Consider the following 25,623-nt stretch of genomic DNA (forward strand, 5'->3'; position numbering starts at 1 on the left):
CATATATGTAATTTGAAATTTTCTAGCAGGTACATTAAAAAAAAGTAAAAATAAACTGGTGAAATTCATATATATATACACATATATATATAAAATTTAACCCAGTATACCTCAAATATTAGCATTCCAACATATAATCAGTATAAAATATATTTTTATATTAATATGAGGTATTAAATTATTATTTTATTTTTCTTTTAGGAAACATTTTATTGTTGCTTTAAGTTTATGAATTTTCACTGACAGAAAACCAGCCCTTTCAGAACATAGCCCTACTTGGCTTCCTAATCTTGGTTTTTGTAGACATATCAGCATATTTCTCTTCAGTACAATCATTCCATCCATGATTGATGGATCAATCCTAACCTCCAATTTCTGTACTTGGCTTTGGTTTATGAAGCTCTTCAAGACTGTTTTTAATTCAGAAAGAGTGACTTTGTCTAAAGAAGATGCAAAAAAAATAAATAAATAAGATGCAGTAGTAACTATGCAAGGTAATTTTTTACGGTGGGCACTCAATATTAATGAGATACTTTAAGTTCTTTTGTTTTAATTCTAAGTCTTTGAAATCCACTGTTGCACTTGTAGCACACCTCAATTCAGACCAGCCGTATTTCACATGCTCAATAACCACATGTGGCTAAAGCCTGCTGTATTGGACAGCATGGCCCTAGATGATCTTATCCAAACCCTTAAAGTGCCATCTATATGCTATTCTCAAATTTATATTTCTTGCTTGGACGTGTCTCCTGAACTTCATACTCAGAGGGTCCATGTGACATCAATTCTTGGATACCTAATGTGTCTCTAACTTATGTCCAAAGCTGAACTCTTGGTCTCCTCCAAATTTGCTTTTTCCCATCTGAGTTACTGGCAACATCACCGATTGCTGAGGCCAGAAACATTGGACTCAACCTTGAGTCCTTTTTGTCTCAAACTTTACGTTCAACATACTACTCCTGTGGTACTATTAGTTGAATGTTGAAGATATATACAGACTGATTACCACTACCATGGTCCAAACTCCCACTCTTGTCTGGGTTATTGCAGCAGCATCCAGACTGACCCCCCACAGGCTATCCTCATAGCAGTAGATATCCTTTAACAACATAAGCCAGACCATGTCACTCATCTGTTCAACATTCTCCAATGGCTCCCCATCTTACTGAGAGTAAAAGCCAAAGTCTTTCTAAAGACCTTCAGAAGTCTATAGAATCTGGCCTCCTACTATTTCTCTGACTTAATCTCCTTCCTAACTCTACTCTAGCCACTCTTGCATCCTGCTTTTTCTTTAACACGTCAGTCTTATTCTAGCTTCAGGGCCTTTAGACTTGCTACACCCTTGCTTATCCTCATGGCTCATTTTCTCATCTCTTTCATGTCTTTGCTCAGATATCTTTTCAGGGAATGAATGAATGGATGAATCAATGAATTAATGAATGCAATACATGACATGACATGAATAGGTGCCATACAGAGGCATCAGAGCGTAAGTGCCACATACCCTTCTAACAGAAGTCAACACACAATTAACTTTCAACTTTCATTTTAAAAATTTTTTTAAACTCTTTTTTTTTTTTTAAAGATTTTATGTATTTATTCATGAGAGACACAGACTGAGACAAAGAGGCAGAGACATAGGCAGAGGGAGAAGCCGGCTCCTCACAGGGAGCCCGATGCAGGACTTGATCCCGAATCCCGGGACCACGGCTTGAGTTGAAGGCAGGCGCCCAACCGCTGAGCCACCCAGGGGTCTCTCTTTCAACTTTTATTGATCATATATATGTAACAGGTGTCTATGATTGGTCTTAGTGAAGGGAAAGGTTGAAATAATCTTGTGGCTTTAGAAGGTTTTTGAATATTTTTAGCACGTACTGGAACAAACAGCTGACTTCCTTAGTCACTGAGAAAGCAGTGTCTATTAACAAATATATATCTTGTCAGATAACCTAGGGCTTCCTTTTAGGCAATTAGAATCTAGAAACATAATCCCTCAATCCAGGCAGTATTTAAATCACTGCAATATTAGAACACCTGGTTGTAGTCCTAGTTTGACTCTTAGCTTGGCGAATGACTAAATCACTTCTCCGTTTACTGGCTTAATTCTTTAATTCCTATGGTAAGATGTCTCATCTATTGCCCAATTCAGTTTAAGATAATAGGTCAGTATATACTTGGATGTTACAAATGGTACAAATATGTATGCATCGTGGAGTTTGAGAATATAGTCTTTTTTAAATCTAAGAATTTATAAACCGCCTGGGTACATTGGCGGTTGGGCGTCTGCCTTCGGCTCAGGGAATGATCCCAGGATCTGGGATCAAGTTCCACCATGAGCTCCTTGCAGAGGGCCTGCTTCTCCCCCTGCCTGTGTCTCTGCCTTTCTTTTATATATATATATATTTTTTTCATTTATGGTAGTCAGAGAGAGAGAGAGAGTGTGAGAGAGAGAGAGAGAGAGAGAGAGAGGGGCAGAGACACAGGCAGAGGGAGAAGCAGGCTCCATGCACCGGGAGCCCGACGTGGGATTCGATCCCGGGTCTCCAGATCGGGCCGTGGGCCAAAGGCAGGCGCTAAACCGCTGCGCCACCCAGGGATCCCATGTCTCTGCCTTACTCTCTCCCTTTCTCTCTCTCTAGAGTGAATAAATAAAATCTTAAAAACAACAACAACAAAGAATTTATAAATCAGAGCTGTTTAAACCTAGTCTTCCGGTGACAGGCACTGAGGAGGGCACTTGATGGGATGAGCACTGGGTGTTATACTATACGTTGGCAAATTGAATTTAAGTTAAAAAAAAATTAACCTATTCTTCTGGTTGTGGTAGACTTTAGATTGTTAATCTTTTTATTTTTCAACACTATTTTCACTAGCACCCCTTCTATGATTGATTTTATAGCTTATTTCAGTTCACACCTGCCAGTGTTTTAGTCCAACCTGGCTCAAAACAGAGAACCATGATCAGCCTGAGTAATCAACCTGAGACATTAACATGAGCTCACCTCAAAAATGGATTTGAGAGTAAAAGGGTGGGGAGAAAAAAGGAAGTATTTAGGGAAGAGATGAAAGTTATTAAAATGGCTCAGTTCAATCTAACAAGTTTTATCGGGTGCAAAACTATGCTAGTCATTTTAGTAATGCCAAAATAAGCAAGACAGTCTGCCATCAGGGAATCTAGCGTATGAGGTGAAGAAGTGGTGCATAAATTACTAAAGTATCATGCAGAGTACATAAAGGAAACACAAGGAGAGGGGGGAAAACTACCATTAATTAAGGACATTTTTAACATGTCAGAGGCAGTCCCATATATGGACTCACATATCTTAACGACCCCTCCAAAACTTCCAGGTAAGCTGAGGGAGGATAGGTAAGTTGTTCAAGGTCATCCAAGCTAGAAAGTGTATACTGGCTTTTGTCCGAAGCCTAGGCTCCTTTCAAGACGTCATTGCTAAGAGGGAGGCCAAGGAGGAGTGGAAAGGGAGTAAGCACGCCTGGATACTCCTAGCTGCGGTGGAGGGAACAAAGGGACCAGAGGAGCCGTTCGCGCGGCGTGTAGGTGGGCCTTGAAGGATGGACGGGAGATTGGGCGGGCCCGCGTGGGGAGGGCGGGACGTTCAGCCGCAGGAGTAAGGAGAGCTGCTGGCGCATCTCCCAGTTCCTCCACTGGAGGAGTCGATCCAGGCTGGGAAACTCACGTGCGGCGGGTCGTTTCCTCTCCGCCCCACCCCAGGCTTTTCCTTGGGGCTTTTCATCGGTCACCGGTCGCGCCGTTAGGTATACATTATTTCTGTAACTGGAAAAATCTCAGTGTTTTAACAGCGACCACCGAGTCCCTAGCGCGGTGGGCGGAATCCTGCCGGCGCCCCTGGCACACCCCCTCCCTCCCGGCGCCTCAGCCAGGCCGCCGCCACCTGGCGGGCGCTCGTCCCCCGGGAAGGGCGCTCACCCCCGCGGGCGTTGCGCCTGCGGCCGCCGGGGTCCGAGCGGGGGCCGAGGGGGCCGGGCCGGGGCAGCCCGGCGGGGGCGGGGCGGCGCGGCAGGCGCGGGGCTGGGGGGGCGGCGCTGCAGGAGCGGCCGGCGCACCTGCCCGGAGCGGCGGGGCGGCCGGCGGCTGCGCGGGCCGACGTGCCCCCCCCTTCCACTCCCGCCTTGCCGTGTGTTTACGTGGAGACGAAGATGGCGGCGGCGGTGACGGCGTTCCCCGGGCGGCGGAGGGCGGTCGGCCAGTGAGCGCGGAGACTGGTTCCACGCCGGGCGGGGGGGCGGGGGGCGCCGGGCCCGGCCCTGCCTCCGAAGCGGCGGGGCTTGCTGTCCCACGTCCCTCGGCAGCGACCTTCCGTTTTTACCCCGGACCCACTCCCTGTCTTCCCCCAGCCTTCCCGTCAGAGGCCATGGAGGACGAGGAGAGACAGAGGAAGCTGGAGGCCGGCAAAGCGAAGGTAAGAGCCCCGGAGGCTGCTGGGGCCCGCGGTGGGAGGCGGTGGCCGGAGAGGGGCGGGAGAGGGCCTGGGAGGCCGAGGTCGCCGCAGCCCCGGCTCGCCGCCCGGCCGGGAGCTGCCGCAGGACCCGACTTTCCCCTTCGCCCTCTTCTCCTTTTTCCAGTTGAAAACGCTTGGTGTGACCGCCTAGCGGATGATACTTCCGTGAACGTTGGGTGGTGCGGCTCTGCCTTGTGAATGCCCAAATAAAACCCTTCCTTTCCTGCCTTGCCGGAGGCTGGGATTCGCTGCTTCTAACCGTCCAGCCTTTCACTGTTCGAGGGAGTTCTCTGCCTAGTTGCAGGCATTGTGCTTCCCGGGGTGGGGATCGAGGCTTCTCTTTATCTGGTGGGGGATTTGCGCGTCGCTCACCAGCTTAGCCTTCTCGGTGGCAGGCTGGCACCCCTGGGTACGCGATTGGCCTGTGGCAGCTGCCTTGGCGGTGGCCTCCGTGTGCCACAAGTGCCAGCTGCGGAGTTGGCGTCGGGGGCGCTTTAGACACAGCGTTCTGTTCTGCGTTTGTGTTTGGAGGTCTTTGTCGTGGCAGGCGCTTCTGTGGTGTGTGGAACGGTAGTGCAGTCTGAACCCACTGCGGGCGACGGAAGGTACCATGTTCTAAGCAACACCTATGGAATTCCTGCTCTCAGTGATCGAATCGATGTATGCGTTCCAGTGAGTCCGTATCTTATGTCTGCGTGAAAGAAAAAAAAAAACAAACAAACCTGTAAAGCCAAGGATTCCTGACTATAAACAGATACTCCTCACCGACCTTCTGAAAAATTTGATAGACGAGACCTAAATTAAATAGCATATTTCTTTTAAAAATTACATAGTCGAGTCTGTCTTCTAGCTGGTCTCCAAGCCTCCCCCCCCATCCTCCGTTATGACGACGTTATCTTTTATAGATTATATACCGTCTTATTAGAGATAATTGTTAACAGTCATACTTGGACCACAATTAAATTATAATATAGTTAATTGTTGTTTTTTCTTTCTTCCTCTCTTTTCCTTCCTCCAAATAAATAAAAGGGACAGGGGTCCATGATTTCAGTAATCATTGAAGGGCTATACTGCAGAGATGCGGTAGTAGATGCTCAACCCAAGTTTCTTAGATGAGTATGCATATAACTTAGCTTCATATTTCTGAAATACAGTTGGCTTTCCCGTAAGTTCCTTCTATCTGAGATCAAAGCTTGAGGGCTTTTATGTTACCAGGTAGATATTTACTTTAAAATCTGTAAATGGAGGAAAAGGGGAATCAAGGAATCTTAAGAAGCCCAGAGCTGCTTACATTTCTGCAACCTGAAAGTCTGAGCAAGCTCTGAATCCAAGAAGGTGGATAAAGTGTGTGCCTCCTTTGGAGGCATTGACGTTCTAATTAGACATTTCATTAATTCAAAGTTTGGATTGCCTGCCCCCAGAATTATCTTCCTAAAGATATGTACGAAGTAGTCCTACAAAATATTCTTTGCTTTGGACAACACGTATAACAGGATTTATTTAAATTGATTTGGCCAAAAAAAAAAAAAATTCTAGTTTCTTTGTGTGTGTGTGTGTGTGTTTGTCTGTCCTTCAGTACTCTGCTTATGGAGTGAAAATCTTTTTCCTTTAATAGTCACTTATATTGTAGAGGATTATTGTCTTCTGGAGTTGAGCCCAGTTTTTCTAGTGAGAAATCTGTCAGATCTATAAGGCAAGATTTCTTTGCAGGAACATTAGCTGTACAATATAAAAACACTGGAAACAAGGAGAGAATTAGAATCATTGTTTTCAGATCATGTGAGTGCATCGGAATATTACGCAGCCATTAAGATTGATGACCAATAAAAATATGAAAAATAGAATGAAAACAGCATCATCAAAATTAGTGTATATATTATTGTTTTAACTTGTGTGCTCTTAGATTAGGACTTAAAAATTTTGTAAAGTCATTCAGCAAGCCTATATTGAACTCAACTCCTGTTTTATACCAACAGTTGGAAATTTAGAGATGGTGACAGTCTCTGTTCTCGAGTTGCTCACAGTTTAGTGGGAGAAACAGACACTGGGTAATATGCACAGTGAGAGAAGAGGTACAGTAGGATTTGGGGTGAATTTTTGATTTGTAAAAGTGTGTTAAATGCTGCTACCTTGCTTTTAAGACTACAGAGAAGGCTCTTGATATTAATGCAGCCAGTCATGGTACCTACCACATAGTAGGTACTCAAATATTTGCTTAATGAGTGAATGAGTAGAATGACTATGAGTCGTTCATAGGTACTACTTTATTAGAATGTTGTAATTTAATAGCAGTAATTCTCTTAATTGGAAGTCTGTTATTGATGGCATCAGAAATCACTTACACTGATGATTTCTAAAGCTTATTTAGAAAGTTGGCTTTCTGAATGTCTTGTTTATTCACTGAACTTAAATATTGTATTTGATAATATAATTTTATGAACCATAGCTTTTTAATTTTTCTCTTGGTGCTTGGTAAGCTGATCATTGAAAAATTTGCTGTCTGTATTTAGATCTTATAAATGATTATTGTTTTTAAGGTTTGCATGCAGCATAGTATGCTTTATAAAATAGCAACAAAAATTGCAATGATGGAATAAACTCTGGTACATGTGGCCATTAAAATAATGCTATAAAGATTTTTTTCAATTGGAAAAATGTCCATAAATAGTGCCAGGTTAATAAGAATGTTACCATATAAAGTCTATGTACATACCTATATATATGAAGACACCAGAAAAAAAAATGCACTAAGATGTAAATGATGGTTATCTCTGGGTGGTGGGTTATTGGCAATTTTAATTTTCTTTACACTTTTAGTATTTTCCAGATTCTCTACAGCATTTTTTAGGATCAGTAAAAAATGTTTAAATGCTATTTTTAAATACAGTAAAAGCTTATCAAATAGAGTATGATGAAGAACTCATTATACTGTATGGTTATTATAGAGAATTTAAAAAAATGAAGTACAAAAAAGGTAGGTTTTCTAAGGGCTCTCACTTTGGTGTACTCCTGCAACTGTAATTCGTATTCCAGTGTTGCTTGTGTTCCATAGTTGGGAGGCTGAATTATTAGACTTGCATGGACTTCCTTTCTGTTTTGTAGTTCTTTTTTCCTTGCTATTCTCATTGCCGTGGTCATGTTCGTCTTGCCTTACTCCATCTCCTCTGACTCTTTTGCTAATTTGTTTTAGATTGCTGTGACTGGAGAACTTAGTGAATTTGATAGGATGGTTTATAAAAATCAGAGCCAGTGGAGTGCAATGAGTGGGTTTTAGGACAGTTCAGTTTTTCTACTTGTTGGTTTTTTGGTTGCAGTTGAGTTCTCAGCTACTTCCTCAGTGTTAATGTAGCAAGAAGCCTGACCCATGGAGATGTGAGACATTACTGCATTATTAAGTAAATATTTTCAGAGCTGGACTAACCCCATTTACAAGGTGCTGATGGGGATGGGACTACACAGACTGGCTTTGTGTTAAACTACTTTAAATGACTTCATTCTTTTCCAAGTGAAATTATTTACACTTATATAAAGAAAGTATTTTAATATTAGTGAACAAAATTAGAAAACAGTTGGGTAATTAGTATTATTAATCACTGTTATTACCCCTGTAAATTCACATTGGGTATACTTAACATTTTATTCAACATTCTATTCATGTACCAGAATTCAGTAAAACCAAAGTTTTGCACCAGCCATCCAGCATTGTATATAACTGGCATTATTTGTTGAATAATTAAGATTTTTGCCTATTGCATTCAGTAAGTATTTATTGTATGATTTTTATTTAATGAGCATTTTCTGTTTGAAAAGTAGTGCCATTTGTATGCAAAAAAGGACAGGGCTCTATGCAAGCTCTGTGTTAGGTTATTGATAGCTGAACTTTTTTTTTTTTTTTTTTTGATAGCTGAACTTTTTAATTACTGTTTCCACTGAATAGACAAAGTTACTTCTGGTGCAGAATTGTTCCTTGCTTAATTAATTCAGATACATTGCTCCACCACTAAGCAAATTGCTCTTCATCCTTGTTTCTTTAAAACTTTCTAGTTTTTTCTTTTTTGAATAAGTACAATCCGGGAATCAATAGTTGCATGCTCTGCCACTGAGCCAGCCAGGCACCCCCAAACTTTCTAGTTTTTTATTCTTATATGTGACATAACTTACTTAGCTTTCAAAGTGGATACAGCAGTTTGATACCTTCATCATCATTTTTTTCCATCATCATTTATTGTAACAGTTGTGTATTGTCTCTGACTTAAAAACTAATTCATGAGCTTTAGGCTTTATTGAAAAACAAAACAAAACATGGTTTTTAGATTATGAGCTTTAAGAGGGGTAATATAGAGGAAAGAATGAGCAGAATAGGCTTCTTAAAGTGTATAATGAACAAAAGTTTCTACGGCAAATCCAAGAAATGGCAGGAAATGGGTGAAAGAGCCATAAGATCCAATGAAGAGAGATTTAGCAAAGAGGTCTAGGGTGTCCTGTCAGTGAAACTGAAAGTTGAATGAGCACCTGGAAGAGAGGGAGTGACAAAGATAGGATATATCCAAGTAACTAGAATATGACAAGATTGGGTAAGAATTCTTTTTAAACAAAAACGCCTCTTATTTTTATATATGAAGCTTGTAGGAAGAGCTCAACTATGACAGTAAAATAATCTATTATAGGCTACTAATTATTGAAATGTAAGTAAATTTCTAATATGGAACTAGAAAAAGTTCTCTGGTAAATTAAACATTAAATGATAAGGAACATCACATTTCTTTAAGATTCCACTAAAATTGAAATTAGTCATCTTATTTCATTGGTTAACAGCACTTTAAAAGTTTTAATTTGGAAAAACTTCAGATTTTATAAAGGTTGTTTTGCATCTGGGGTATATATGTATGTGTGTGTGTGAGAATTTATAATACAACTATTTGGCATACTTTTAGAAAAGGCACTAGGACTTCGGAGACATTTATTTGCTTATTTGTTCAGCTGACATTTTTGAACGCCTACGACTGCAACTATGGACTTTTACTTAGCAAGCATGTATTTAAATTATCACAAATTCTGTGCATTATTGTCTATGAGAATAATCGTTTTGCAGGACATGAATCTCAACAGGTGTTTTGGAGAATAAATGAGATAGTGATTGAGAACTTTTCAAGTTCTGGTGCTACATGTTAAAAAAGCTATGATTTTTTAAAATTGAGATGAAATTCGCATAACAAAAATAAATCGTATAAAAATGAATAATTCAGTGGTATTTAGTAAATACATAGTTTACAACCATCAATTCCATCTAGTTCCAAACATTTTTATCATCCCAGAATAAAACCCTGTACATTAAACAGATACTCTTAATTCCTTCCTTCCCCCAGTCCCCAGCAACCACCAGTCTTTCTGTTTCTGTTTGATGTACCTACTTCAGATATTTCTTAAAAATGGAATCCTATAATATTTGACCCTTATTGTCTGACTTTTTTCACTTAGTATAATGTTTTCAAGGTTCATCCATTTTGTAACATGCATCCAGACTTCATTCCATTTTATGGCTGAATAATAATCCATTATAGCACTTATTACATTTTGTTTATTCATTCACTGGCAGGCATTTGAGTTTTTCCCATTATTTGGCTATTATGAATAGCACTGCTATGAACATTCATATATATATGTGTGTGTGTATATATATATGGGTGTGTGTGTGTGTGTGTATATATATATATATCATGAAATATATGTGTATATATATATATACACATATATTTGAATACCTGTTTTCTTTCTCTTGGGAATATACCTAGCAGTGGAATTGCTGGATCATAAAGTAATCCTGTGGTTTTTGAAGAACTGCCAAACTGGTTTTCCACAGCAGCTGTACCATTTTACATGTCTACCAGCAGTGTATGAAGATTCTAGTTTCTCTGTATAACCACCAATATTTGTTGTTTTCTGTTTTTAAAATTTTTTTTTTTATTGTAGCTGTTCAGGTGTGTGGAAAGTGGTATCTCATATGTTTTAACTAGTGATTTCCTAATGACTGAGAGATTTTGAACATCTTTTCATGTATTTTTGGGCCATTTGTCTTCTTTGGAGAAATGTCTATTCAAGTCCTTTGCCCATTTTCTAATTGGATTGTTGCCAGTTGTTATATTAGTTATTATTATTTATCATATGCATTTTTTCTACATACAGAGAAAGAATACTTGTGCGTGGGCAGATGGGAGAGAGGCAGACAGAGAGAACCACACATCTCAGTAGGATTATCTTTCATCTTGTTTTTTTTTTTTAAGACTTCTGGGCTCTTCCAAAATTTAAACTGTTGCTTTGAATAATAGGTTCTTAGTAAATTGATTAGAGCATGATGCTAAAGTTTGATTTCTGTGTGGGCCATTGAGTCATTCCGTTCCATGGCCAGCTGTTTTACAAGTGCATGCAGTTGGTCTGGGGGCACCTGTTGGGTTTTTGGCTTGATCATTACCAATCCATTTTTATTGTGAGAACAAAATAACCCAGTCTTGTTCAGTAACAAAAGGGCCTATCCTTTTCATATGTGAACACAATCGATTACCAGTATTTCACTAGTATAACATATTTTTGTTGTCCTGTTGACTTCCCTTTTATTTATAGTGTTTTTGTGGTCGTAGTCACCAAAATAAGGACACTCAATGCTCATCTTGTATGCTGCATAAAGTTTTGGTTGATTTGCACATGGATTTAACACTATTCATTATTCTAGAATAAGTTATTTATTTAAATCTATAGATTCTTTTGTATCATGAAAAATTCCTTTATCCTCTGTTCATGAACAGTATCATGTCTGTTTCAAGTTGCCATCAGGGTTGTGATTGTTATACTGTTCATTTCGATTTTTGTATGGTCTAAACAATTTTCTGTAAGTCCTTTTTTCCTCCCGTTTGAGGGATCTTTTCTTAAAGCCCCCAAAGTCATCAATTTGACTCGTAAGAACTACACTAAACTTTACTACTCAAAATCCTAGTCTGTAAGATTTCAGTTTGTAAATTTTATTGATTGAATAGGTTCTCTGGTTTACAGATCTCTGAAAAACAGTAAAAAAATCTAGAATCACTTTCTTGCTCTCCCTTTTTTCCTTCTCTTTATACCAAACACACTTCAAAATTCCTTGTTCACTAAGAATCATTTATTGTGAGCTCTGTGATTATGCTGTATTTATTTCTTAGGAGTCTCACTTTTATTCAAGTTGATATTGTCTTATTGTTTCCCCAGGGAAAATAGATAGGGTTAGGGACCAGTTATAACTAAAAATACTTGTTCTCTATTTATCAAAATTCAAATTTAGCTTATGAAAGTAAATGAGGGAGATCCATGGGATTGCAGTGTACTTAGGGGCAGTGATCCCAGTGAGTTACCACACCATTTATGGTCTGTTGACTGTGTATACATATGTTGATTTCTTTTATTTTTTATTTTTTATTATTTTTTACTTTAAAAAAATTTTTTTAGCCCATATGTTGATTTCTTAAGTCAAATAAGTACATGCTCTAAAGGGCAAAGTCATAGAACATATGTAAAAACTGCATTAGCAAATATCTGCTGGAAGTTTCTGAAATACCGGATTTTGTAATGTTATTTTTTTAGGGACACCTGGCTGGCTCAGTGGTCGAGCATCTGCCTTAAGCTTGGCGTGATCCTGGGATCTGGGATCCAGTCCTGCATTGGGCTCCCTGCAGGGAGCCTGCTTCTCCCTCTGCCTGTGTCTCCGTTTCTTTTTCTCTGTGTGTCTCTCATGAATAAATAAATAAATCTTTAAAAAAAAAAAAAGAAACTTTTTTATTCTTAGACAACTTAAAGATATTGGAAGTATTTCCAGTACTTTTATGTAAAATCTTTTACACTTACCAAATTAATGTTTAAATTTTGATTTGCATAAATTTCTTTTATAATGAAAATACATGTCTGAGCATTTTTACTCAGTGATTTCCCTTTAATACGAAAACTCTCACTTTTTCACTTCAACCAATAGCAATTTTTATAATAGAGATTGAAAAGAGGAGAAGATTCATTTGGGATATATGTATTTATATGTGTATACCCACACATATATATATATTTTTTAGTTGAGTATATATTTTAAATTCTAAGGGTAAAATCCAGTATTAGTAATTTTAGTAGGCCTTAGGGTTTTATATATATATATTTATTTATTAGAGTGAGAGAGAGCAGGGTGAGCAAGAGAGAACATGAGAGGGGGTGGGCAGAGGGAAAGGGAGAAGCGGGCTCCCTGCTCATGGGGGCTCAATCCGAGAACTCTGAAATCATGACCTGAGCTGAAGGTAGACTTTTAACTGACTGCGCCATCCAGGCACCCCCGCAGGTCTCAGGGCTGTAATCTTTTTTTTTTTTAATATATATATATATATATATATATTATTTATTTATTTATTTATTTATTTATTTTTTCTCAGGGCTGTAATCTTAAGACAGGAAAGTCTGTATGCAGTCTTTTTTTCCTTTAGGATTTGAATTTAAGCATTTTTAAGGTTCTAGAGTTCTTTTTTATCTCAATGCCATCATATTTCAGAGGCCAAGTAGGTTATACGTATTCAGAAAGCATCTCAGCTGAAAACCAAAGTCCTTTTAAGTATTTTGCAATTGTTTTCCTATATCCTGCAAACTCATAACCCATTCCCATTAATTTTTTTAATTCAGAATTTGTTTTGGGGCTCCTGAGTGGCTCAGTCAGTTAAGTGTCTGCCTTTCTGGCTCAGGTCATGATCCTAGGGTCCTGGGGTCAAGCCCCTCAAGGGGTTCCCCGCTCAGTGAGGAGCCTGCTTCTCCTTTTCCCTCTGCCAGTCCCCCTGCTTGTGGTCTCTTGCTTGCTCTCAAATAAATAAATAAAATCTATTTTTAAAAATATCTTTTATATTTAGCCTTTTTCTTTCCATTCTAATACCATTCACTACGCAGTAAAATCAGGCCCACTTTACCTCATCTTCTATTTGGTTTCCCTGGCACTCTCCTTTACTTTTTTGGATCCAACCAGTCATCACATTTTGCTGACTTTACCTCCTAAATATTTCTTGATTTATGCCCATTTCTGTTCCTATCTCGTTATCTCTCACTTGGACGATGGAAGTTTGACAGTGGGATAAAGAATATGAATTCAATAGTAATAGCTACCAGTTATTGAGCACTTTCTAATGCAAGGCATTATGCTAAGGGTTATATTTATTAGCTCATTTAATCCTTACAACTGTTCTAAGAGCTGTGGATGCTGTTGCTATCCCTATTTTATAGGTGGGAAAACTGGAGAGGTTAAGTAATTTGCACAGAGTCATAGTGACAGAGCAGGGGTTTAAATCCAGTCTGTCCAGGGGCACCTGGGTGGCTCAGTTGGTTAAGCGTCTGCCTTTGACTCAGGTCATTATCCCAGAGTCCTAAGATCGAGCTGCTCAGGGGAGAGTCTGCTTCTCCCTCACCCTCTGCTGCCCTCACTGCTTGTGGTGTATGCTACGTGATTTTTCCAAGTTGTTGTTATGAAAAGCAATATAATTGTAGTGGTTATGAGCTCAGACTAGACCAGATCATCTAGGATCAAATCATGGCACTGCCATTTTTTAGCTTTGTGACATTACGCAAGTTCCTTAACTATTCTGTGCCTCTGCTCTCCATTTGGAAGATGAGAATAATAACAGTACCTGCCTTGGGGTTCTGAGAATTCAGCTAATACTTATAAAGTACTTATAGGGCAGCCTGGGTGGCTCAGCGGTTTAGTGCTGCCTTTAGCCCAGGGCGTGATCGTGGAGACCCGGATCAAGTCCCACGTCAGGCTCCCGGCATGTTTCTCCCTCTGCCTGTGTCTCTGCCTCTCTCTGTCTGTCTCTCTCATGAATCAATAAATAAAATCTTAAAAGAAAAAGTACTTAGAATATTGTCAGACTATGAGAAGTGTTCAAGAAGTATTAGCCATCATCATTATCCTTCTCATGCTGGAGCATAGAAGATTAAGGTATATAGCAGAAAATTAGATTGGAGAAATAGACTGGGATCAGATAATGAGAAGCCATAGGTGTTATTTAAAGTAGTATGGATTTTATCCTAAAAGTAGCAGAAAACTGTTAAAAGAATGTATATTTGATATGTTTAACCTCTGAAGAGGTTATTCCTTCCAAAAAATATATCCCGTAGTCAGGTAGATATGCTACCACCAGGTGGCAGTTCTGTTATTACTATATAGATGAAGCAGTAAAACCATTTTTAAAAAATTATAAAATATTGATTTGATTAATATAGCTAAATGTAAATACAAATATCCTAATTCTAGTAGGACTTTTTTCTTTTCTTTCTTTTTTTAAACATTTATCTATTTGAGAAAGAGAGAGCTCATAGGAGTGTACAAGCAGGGGAAAGGGGCAGAGGGAGACAGAAAAGGAGAATCTCCAGCAGACTCCCTGCTGAGTGAGGAGCCCACCATGGGGCTTGATTCTGCAACCTTGAGATGGTGACCTGACTGAAGTGAAAAACTAGATGTGTAACTGACTGAGGCACCCAGGCATCCTGGGCTTTTTTTATTTTCAAAAACCTAAGATTATTTAAGGAAGGAGAGAAAATAGAGAGTTATTATTATAAAGATAGATTTCAAAGGAAGGTAAATGAAATATAATTGGACCTCATGGGAACCTGAAAAGGCATTTGGAATCAGTGTTGTTCTCTACGTCATCTCTAATCTTTCATAATATCTGATATTCCCCTTTTTGCAGGTCAGCTTCCTTTGCCTGTACATCAGTTTACACATGACCAAAAATTATGAGATGAATTCCCAAGTCTGTCCTAGTTAATGAGGTTGTTTCTCAACCATATACTTAAAAAAAAAAGAAAAGCAGGGGGGAGAAGACTTATTTAAGTAGTGGGAGCCTGTCTCTTCATAGAATAAGCACCTAGCCTAGTGATTCCCAAACTTTTTGCACAACAGAAGCACCTAGGAAGCTTCAAACAATTTTGAATCCTAAGTCATACTCCAGCCCAAAATCAGAGTGTCTGGGGTAGAGTCAGAACTTTTTTTTTGAGAGAGCAATTGAGTGTGGGAGTGGGGGTGGGGCAGAGAGAGTCCATGACCCTGAAAGCCTGAAATCATGACCTGAGCCGAAATCAAGAGTCAGACGCCCAACCAACTGAACCACCCAGACACCTCTGGACTCACTATTTTTTTTTTTTAATATTTATTTATTTAAGAGAGAGAGAGTAGGGGGAGGGGCATAGGGAGAGAATCTCAAGCGGACTCCTGAGCCAGAGGTCACGGTGCTCAATCTCACAACCCTGAGATCATGACCTGAGCTGAAACCAAGAGTCAGATTCTTAACTGACTGAGCCACCCAGGCACCCCGAAACTCACTATTTTTTTTAAAGATCCTCAGTATGTAGTAAAGTTTCAGATCCAGTAACATCACTGTGTGATTGTGCAACACTGAGTGATTATACATAAACATGCATATGCCATCTACTTTCCTTGGTGTGCAACTGAAGAAGTAGGGATGATACATGTCAGCAAGAAAACTGGCTATGTTAGATATAGGGAAAAGTATTTGAGTCTGCAACATGACTAGCAGGTTTATAAGGTGAATTTTACCTTATGGTTGATTTTAGGGATATTTGTAGATTTTATTTATTTATTTGTTTATTTATTTATTTATTTAAAGATTTTATGTATTTATTCATGAGAGATGAGAGAGAGAGGGAGAGGCAGAGACACAGGCAGAGGGAGAAGCGGGCTCCATGCAGGGAGCCCGATGTGGGACTCGATCCTGGGTCTCCAGGATCCAGCCCTGGACTGAAGGTGGTGCTAAACCACTGAGCCACCCGGGCTGCCCTATTTATAGATTTATATGATTATTATATCATACACTGATTTTAGAATCCTGCATGTAAGATGCATCTCCCCTCTGTTATCTTTCTTTTTTTTTTATTATTTATTCATGATAGTCATAGAGAGAGGAGAGAGAGGCAGAGACACAGGCAGAGGGAGAAGCGGGCTCCATGCTGGGAGCTCAACGTGGGACTCGATCCTGGGACTCCGGGATCACGCCCTGGGCCAAAGGCAGGCACTAAACCGCTGAGCCACCCAGGGTTCCCCTCTCTTATCATTCTGGACGTCTTTCTTGCCTCCTTATTCCCTAATTCCAGGAGAAGAATTGAATTGACTTGCTTCTTTTCTCAAACTAGAGTGGCAGAAGAGACCTGGGTGTCATAGAAGGTAGGAGCCCTGGCTAATTTCTTCAGAAGGAAGTTCTGCATACTTTAAAAATACCTAAATTAATTGTGATTCATCTACAAAAGAATAAATCTAAAATGTATAGATAAGGGGCACCTGGGTGGTTCAGTTAGATGTCCATGTCTTGATTTCAGGGTTGTGAGTTCAAGTCCACACCCAGCGTGGAGTCTGCTTAAGAAAAATGTATAGTTTTTTTGTATAGTCTACAAGAATTACCTTTATACTTGCTACCCAGCTTAAGAAATAGACACATTCAGGGATCCCTGGGTGGCGCAGCGGTTTGGCGCCTGCCTTTGGCCCAGGGCGCGATCCTGGAAACCCGGGATCGAGTCCCACGTCGGGCTCCTGGTGCATGGAGCCTGCTTCTCCCTCTGCCTGTGTCTCTGCCTCTCTCTCTCTCTGTGTGACTATCATAAATAAATAAAAATTAAAAAAAACAAAAAGAAAGAAATAGGCACATTCAAATACATTTGAAAATCTAATTCCAGGGATGCCTGGGTGGCTTGGTGGTTGAGCATCTGCCTTTGGCTCAGGATGTGATCCCAGAGACCGGGGATCGAGTCCCACATCGGGCTCCCTGCATGGAGCCTGCTTCTCCCTCTGCCTGTGTCTCTGTCTCTCTCCCTGTCTCTCATAAACAAATAAATGAATGAATGAATGAATGAATGAATGAATGAATAAATAAAATCAGAAAGAAAAGAAAAGAAAAGAATCTAATTCCATCTCCTCCCCCTTGCCACCTCAGGTAACTACAGTTCTGAATTTTATCATAGCTTTGCTTTTCTGTATCACATATGTATACATAAACTTTACTGGTTTTCCTGGTTTTGAAGTTCAAAACTTTTTTTTTTTTTTTAATTTTTTTTTTCATTTATTTATGATAGTCACACAGAGAGAGAGAGAGGGGCAGAGACACAGGCAGAGGGAGAAGCAGGCTCCATGCACCGGGAGCCCGACGTGGGATTCGATCCCGGGTCTCCAGGATCGCGCCCTGGGCCAAAGGCAGGCGCTAAACCGCTGCGCCACCCAGGGATCCCTGAAGTTCAAAACTTAATCATGTTGTAAGCAGTCTTTAGTGATTTGCTTTATGTTCAGTGTTATGTAGAGAATGTTCACTTCTGCATAGTTATTCCGTTATTGGAATTTTCCCTTAGTATCTTTGGCATTGGGTTGTCCAGGCTTCTTTTTGCTATTACAAACATTGCTGCTGAGTTAACTTTTCTCCATCTTCTGATGCACAGCACATGCCAAGGGCTAGATGTGTGCAGATTGTGATCTCAAGGCCTGTCAGTTCTTGGGGAATAGTGACTGTGTTAGGAAAGGAGGCAGGAAGAATAAATGAAGTCAAAAGCAAACTATTACTTTTGTAATATATATAATTATATATCTCATTATATCACATAAATGATCATGGACAGATATTCTTTGGAGCTGTTATGGACACTGGAAAGCTGACAGGATGGGCCTTTGAACTGACTAGATGTAGTAGTTCTTCCATTATTAAATTGAGAATTCCTGCAAAAAGAAGATCCATATATCAGAAGGAATAGTAGTCTATAACCTATGGCTTATAAAGGAAACCTCAGGTGATAAACTGGCTTGTATTTATGTTGCTAAGAGAGATCATATCTGTTACAGATATACCTTGGTTTAAGGATTCTCTGGTAAAAGATGTACACTGCTTTTATTTACTTATAAAGAGATTAGGCTTTGTAATATGCAGAGACTATATAAAATTTGGACATAGTCCATTCTTCTCACTGTTTTAGTAACTGAGGTGATAGTGAAATGCAAGAGGCAGGTGGCATGTGCACAGTGAAGATGTGATGACCTGTCAGTGTTGGCAGTTACACTTACAAGGTTTGGTGATGGTGTCTGGTGAGGCTGATGAAAGTGCCTGGGTCCCAGGACAGCATATTCCTGGACTCTGCCTTCTCTGTTTTTTAGAATGAGATTTGTGTTAGATGTGTAGTTGTATTTTGTCATTTAAAAAAAATGGTGATATTAATTTACAAGCCCATGGTAGTCTTACTAGCGAATATTGTTTACAGATCTGAGGGGGAGGGACACTGAAGATTTTTCAAAGAAGAAAACAATCACCCATAGTCTCAAGTCTCAATCCACAAGTAATCACTGTTTGTGGATTCTTTGTTTCTGTGTAAGTTTTTAAACTTAACTGGAATCATATTCTATGCAGTTTGGGCCTCATACTCCCCTGACTTTATGTTGAGAGCATTTTCTCACATTAAAATTTTTGGGGGAAACATTATTTTTGACAGTTACATTGTATGGTTGTGCAACAATGTAATCATGGGCCCGGTATACCATCTTTAAGGAAAAATTCATATTAAATAATCTCTACACCTAGTGTGGGACTCGAACTCACAACCCCGAGATCAAGAGTCACATGCTTTTCTGACTGAGCCAGCCAGGTTACCCCATCCTTTTTTTTTTTTTTTTTTAAGAAACTGCAGATGTTCTAAAGTTCTGAGGAATACTGCCTAAAATTATTGTTTAGTGATACCTCTTTTTTTAAAATTTTTTTATTGGAGTTCTAGTGATACCTCTTTTTATAAAAAATATATTTTTTTATTCAACAAATATTCATTTGAGAACCTATGCACAAGCACTCATCTAGACTTAAGAGTATTATGTAGGCTTTGATTTTGATTAAGAATCCCTGCCCTCGGGACACCTGGGTGGCTCGGTGGTTTGGCATCTGCCTTTGGCCCGGGGTGTGATCCTGGAGTCCCAGGATCGAGTCTCGTGTCAGGCTCCCTGCATGGAGCCTGCTTCTCCCTCTGCCTCTGCCTCTCTCTCTGTGTCTCTGTGTCTCTCATGAATAGATAAATAAAATCTTAAACAACAACAACAAAAAAGAATCCCTGCCCTCCTGGAGCTTACCGTCTGGTTATTTGTTCTGAAATAAATTGACTTCATATAATCAGTAACATGAGTCTAGAACAGTATTTGATAATTTTACATACTTATATTTGTTCTAAATACAAGAGTCATTCTTTTTATTCTGCATCTGTCATCTTTTTTTGTTTGGGGTCATTTGGTAATAGATACTGTTTTTTTTAATTGTTTTTCAGGCAGTGGTTTTTGTTTGATTTTTAAAAGAGGAAGTGGGGAGGGGCAGTGGGAAAGGGAAGGGGAGAGTCTCAAGAAGGCTCCACATCCAGTACGGAGCCCAACACTAGGCTTAATCCCACAACCCTGAGATCATGACCTGAGCTGAAACCAAGAGCCAGACGCTTAACCAACTGAGTCACCCAGGAGCCCTTCTAGCAATGTTTTTGGGTTTTTTTTTAAGACTCATAATGTAAAATTCTAGCTTCTCCTCCTTTATAAGTGAGAGTAGGAGGAGGAGAAAGGATAGGGAACAATTGAAAAAATTCTTCCAGAGAGCCCTTAAAACTGGAAGAAATCTTTATTTTTTAAAATTTGTTAGAGAGAGAGCATGCACACATGCATGTGTGAGTGGGGTGGGGGAGAGGGACAAGGAGAGAGAATGCAAGCAGACTCCCCGCTGAGCATGGGGCCTAATGCGAGCTCAGTCTCATGATCCTGAGATCATGACCTGAGCTAAAATCAGCAGTTGGACATGTAACTGAGCCACCCAGGTGCCCCAAAACTTGAGAGAATCTTAAAACGTCCTTCGAATCTACCTTTTCATTGTACAGTTGAAGAAATTGGGTTCTGCTGAGGTCAAGTGGCTTGTCCAGTGTCCTAAAGCTAGCTTATTATACTCTCTTCAGATGTAGCAATCCAGTACTCTATTATATGTAATCTGTATTCTTTTTGAAATATTATTTTCATTCAACAAATATTTGTGCCTACTATGTGCCATACAACGAAATGTATTAAAATTTTCAAAATTAAAATGATTCCTTAGACTGCAGAATCTGTTTTCTTCTTAGACATGAAGGTGTTACAAAACTAATAAAAAATCTATATTGAATGAGATTAATTATAGAGTAAATAAAAATATAAATAAAACTGATGGCTCAGTAATATAAAGTTCTGAGGTCTTTTCCCTATCTGATATTTTTGAGGCTATTTGGCATTATTATCTTCCAACAGTTTGTGATACTGTTAGAAAATATGCTTCAGAGCATCCTTAAAATGTTGCTTTTGTCTTCTTTGCTTTTCAGTTGCCCTACATACAAATTGTCTTTGAGTCAACTGTTATAATCTTCTTTTTGTTTCCATAGTTAGGCCCCTGGAATTTTGTTGTAATAGTTTGTACAGCATTCTTGTGCAGCATTCATTAAGGAATATTAAAAAGGTTTAAAGGCAGCACTGACAAGTACACATAGTTAACATAATTAGAATTAATTAGGATTTCTTAAATTTTCTACAGCGAAAACATAGAAAATGGCTCAATTGATTATAGCTGTTTTTGGAAACTGGAGAGACTAGATAACATTTTAAAAATATTTTATCTCTTTTGGATTTGTGTGTGTATATTGTGTGTTTTCCCACCAGTTTTGTCAAAAAAGTATTTGTTGGTTTGGTGATTTCTTATATTCATGCCTTTACACTTAGTGTTCTAGGATTTGAAGTATAATAACAAATGAGGGGATAAAAGGAACTCAGTGCATGGAACATAAATTGATATAATAGAAAAAAATGGATTTGGAGTCAGGTGATCTTGTTCTATTTTGCCGCTTCACTGATTATGATCTTAGGCAAATAAGATCTCAGCTTCCATGTTCTTTTTTCTAGTAGGATACTTCCTGACCTCTTCTGACATCCCCAACCAGATTAAGTCTTTACATTGTAGGCTTTCTTTTGTACCTAAATGTTATCGTCAAAGCACTTTTTATTTCTTGAAATGATATATTTCTGTTTTTATCTGTATTTGTTTAATTTGTTCTTCTTACCTGGATTACAAATCAGAAGAATATGGTTTGTATCTGTTTGATTCATTACTTCCTATACCATCTGTACTACCATTAGCACAGTGCTGGATACATGATAGGCAGTTAGTAAATATTTTTAAAATAAATAAACTACCTAATACCTGTCACATGCCAACATATTTCCTTCACAGATAAAAACTCAAGAACCACATTTCCAATAGAAAGCCACCTTTGAGAAAATCAGGATAGCTGAAAATCAGGAAGCTCCCATACCACCTACTTAAAGATATATAGGAGTACTTTTATTTGTGAAATTGTATGCTAACTTTTATCTTACTTGCTTCTCACAACTCAGTGAAGTAATATAATAGACTGGCCTTAACTAAAAGATCCTACTAGTAGGACAATGTATTTTGATTCATGATTAGCACAATGCCTGGCATGTAGTTAACACTCAGTGAACACTTGATAAACAGGTTACAATTCGTAGGTTTTTTTTAAGGGACACTATAAAAACTTGGCATGTTTTTATATAGCTCTTTTAAGTTCTTTATTTTATTGAGGCTGATTACTTACAAAGTTTTAAGTATTGAACTTAGGGAATAAATTATCAGTCATTTTTGTTTAGTAGTATATTCATGTGCTGGTCAGAGTGAGATACTTGTTTGAGATCTGAATCAGTTTTGAAAGACAAGTGTATATGGACATGATATCTTTCCAGTAAATCTTGCAACTATTTCTGTGCCTACATATGTTAACGTTTTTATAATTGGCTTCCAAATGACAAACACAGATGGCCGTAGTCTGAATTTTCAGCATGTTTTAGAATAAATGTTTTCTCAGTAATTTAAAGTGTATCATTTCAATATCAGATGATTAACTAATTGAGTAGTTTCTGATTTTTGTTTTTCTGCTCACTTGCCACTTTTCAGATTTAAAATAAAAATAGTCTAGATAGGTATAAGAAATCAGACTTATGATCTTACTCCTCTCATACTTTTATGAAATGGAATTCTTGCTGAAAAGCTGTTGTGGAAATTATATATTGATTTTTAAAATCAATGTATAATTAACATGTAGCATTTATATTAGTTTCAGGTGTACAATATAATGATTCAGCAATTTTATACATTTCTCATTGGTCATCAGGATAAGTGTATTCTCACTTGCCTTTATCTGTTTCACCCATCTCTTGTCTCTACCTCCCCTCTACAGTTTCATCTCTGTATTTGAGTGTCTTTTTATGCTTGTTTTGTTTTTTAAATTCCACAGACAAATGAAATTATGTTATTTGTCTTAGTCTGACTTACTGTGTTTAGTATAATGCCCTCCAAGTCTTCCCACATTGTCTCAAATGGCATGATCTCTCTCTCTTTCTTTTAGAGAGGTAGAGAGATGGAGGGAGGGGAGAGGGAGAGAGAGAATCCTAAGCAGACTCTGCACCCAATGTGGAGCCTGACTCAGACTTGATCCCATGACCCTGAGACATGGCCTGAGCTAAAATCAAGTTAGACACCCAACCAGCTAAGCCAGTGGCACAATCTTGTTTTTTTATGGCCGTATAATATTCCATTGTCTATATGTAGCACAACTTCATATAGAAGTTGCTTCCATATCTTGCTTATAGTAAATAATAATACTACAATAAACATGGGGGTGTAAATATCTTTTTAAATTCATGTTTTCATTTTCTTTGAGTAAATATAGTGGAAGTACTGGATTACATGGTAATGCTATTTTTAATTTTTTGAGGAATCTCCATACTGTCTCACAATGGCTGCATCAATACACACTCCCAGCAGCCACCCAAAAGGGTTTTTCTCCACATCCTCAGCAACACTTATGTCTTGTGTTTTTGATTTTAGTCATTCTGACAAGGAGTAGAGTGATAGCTCAGTGTGGTTTTGATTTGCATTTCCTTGATGATGAGTGTAGCTTTTTATGCATCTGTTAGCTATCTATATGTCTTCTTTGGAGAAATGTCTATTCAGAACCTCTGTTCATTTTTTAGTCAGATTGGTTTTTTTTCATGTTGAGTTGCATAGTTCTTTATAATTTTTATGAAACAGAACTCTTGCTAAAAAGCTATTTTGGGGAAAAAAAAAAGCTATTTTGGGCATTATTTTTGAGAATTAGGTGTCTGGTTTTGTTTTGTTTTGCCTGATGGAGGAAGAGATGGTGAGAGGGATTATTTTTTGTTTAAAATCATTTAATTGCTGATTTTAATTCTAAGATCATGAAACTTTTCTACATAGTAGAATTAGATATGCCTGTTATATCATAATTGCCTTGTTTATGGAACAGTGCTTAAAGTGATTTTTTTGGTGGTGACTTTTCTGTAAAAGATAAGGTTTTTTTTTTTTCCCACTCAACATGTATTCTTTTAGTACTGTTCCAGACTTTAAATATATAGCAAATGAATGGAACAAAAGTCTTTATTCTCATACTGTTTACCTTCTGATTAATTGTTCTGAAAAAATAGTATAACTTTGTATAATCAGTAAAAGGCCTAAAACAGTGTCTAGTAATTTTATGTTCTGAGAAGTGATTTACTCTAAACATTGTAATAAAACCATTCTATCTTTTTCAGAATTTTTATTTATTTAAGTAATCTCTATTCCCAATGTGGAATTTGAACTCACGACCCCGAGATCAACAAGAGTTTCATGCTCCTCTGACTGAGCCAGCCAGATGCCCCAAGAACCCTTCTACTTTTTATTCTCTATTAATAACTTTTTCATTTTGTTTCATTTAGTAATGAATGCCTTAGAGGTGTTTATTTAAAAATCAAACTTTTTAAAATACAGTTTTAGTTTTCTCCTTTTTTACATATTTGTACATATAAATATATATATAATCTAACAAGTTGAAATTTTAAACAGAATATTCATCTTTGTCTTTATATTCTCTGCTATCTGGGTATGTTTTCTAACACAGACAACATGGAATTTTAAGAAGTTTCTGAAGTTGAACTTACATATCAAGAATGTTACTATTATTAATATTTTTCTTGGTTTTACGTCCTCCGTGAGGGATCTTTTTAAATGATGTGCCTAGACTTTTCATTCTATTTACAGATAATATGTAATAGTGTTTCAGTTGGTTTATTTTTAAGAATGAATTTACTGTCCTCCAGAGTAGTTTAAATGCATTCCAGCAGCTTAATAATGTACAAATAGAGGCAACTGGTCTTACATCTGTTCCTTAAGGCAGACATAAAGTAGGGTAACAGGCCAGTTGCTAAATAACTGGGAAAAGTTTTTAATGTGATATATTTTACATTCTACAGGATCAGCAATTGATTAGATATTTCTGACTTGTGAGTTAGATGTCTTTAAGTGATCACTACTACATAGCTGTATCCTTTTTTTCACCTGCAACAGACAAAATAAGTATAAAATATGCTGTGTTATTCTATAAGCTCTGGTATTTGTCACATATTTTGATAGCTAATAATATCTATGTCATTATTAAGATTGTTTTAATACTTCGTAGCATAAGAAATTTGTTGGCCATCTTTGTGCTTGGTCATATAATTAATTATATAATTAATACACTGGTAGTAGATTTCCTTCTTTTAAGGCACAAAGGGACTTATACCTGTTCTTATGCTTTTGTTCTCTAAATGATCAAGTAGCTCAAAATTAAATTTAAGAATTGGTGACTAGTAGTTGCTTCATGTAAAATTTAGAAAATTTGTTCCATAAGAAAGGAAATTTCAAATGAGCATAAAGAAAAATACCAGTAGTCTCCAATCTAGAGAGATACCAAAGTTGTAGCTATATTCTTCCAGAATTTATCTATGCCTTTTGAAGTCTCTGAGCCTGAGCCCTGCTTGTCTTTGTCGAAAGAGATGCACACCATTTTCCTTTTATTAAAAAAAGATTCTATTGCAATATTATTTTATATATACGACTGTGTCATAAACAGCTTTATTTTTTCACATATATTTTTATATAAACGTCTTTATTATTATGGATGATATATGTTAACATTATTTTAGTTGAGTTAATCCAGTGTTGCCCAAAGTATATAATGC

At 38.1% G+C, this 25,623-nt stretch overlaps 1 protein-coding gene across 8 annotated transcripts in view; it reads left to right on the plus strand.

Annotated features, from left to right (window-relative positions):
* The first annotated feature begins 3,582 nt into the window (after positions 1-3,582).
* AKAP9 (A-kinase anchoring protein 9) overlaps positions 3,583-25,623 on the plus strand; it is a 153,310-nt gene continuing 131,269 nt past the window's right edge. For 7 of the 8 annotated variants that reach the window (XM_038556768.1, XM_038556774.1, XM_038556775.1 and 4 more), the window contains exon 1: positions 4,158-4,439. In XM_038556768.1, coding sequence (XP_038412696.1) covers positions 4,392-4,439 — 48 coding nt within the window. In that variant the 5' untranslated portion in view covers positions 4,158-4,391. Of the gene's footprint in view, positions 3,775-4,157; positions 4,440-25,623 lie in introns of those variants that run through there. The other variant, XM_038556769.1, reaches the window with a different exon arrangement.

This window comes from Canis lupus, chromosome 14 (genome assembly GCF_011100685.1).
Source record: "Canis lupus familiaris isolate Mischka breed German Shepherd chromosome 14, alternate assembly UU_Cfam_GSD_1.0, whole genome shotgun sequence".
In the NCBI taxonomy this organism is placed as follows: Eukaryota; Metazoa; Chordata; class Mammalia; order Carnivora; family Canidae; genus Canis; species Canis lupus.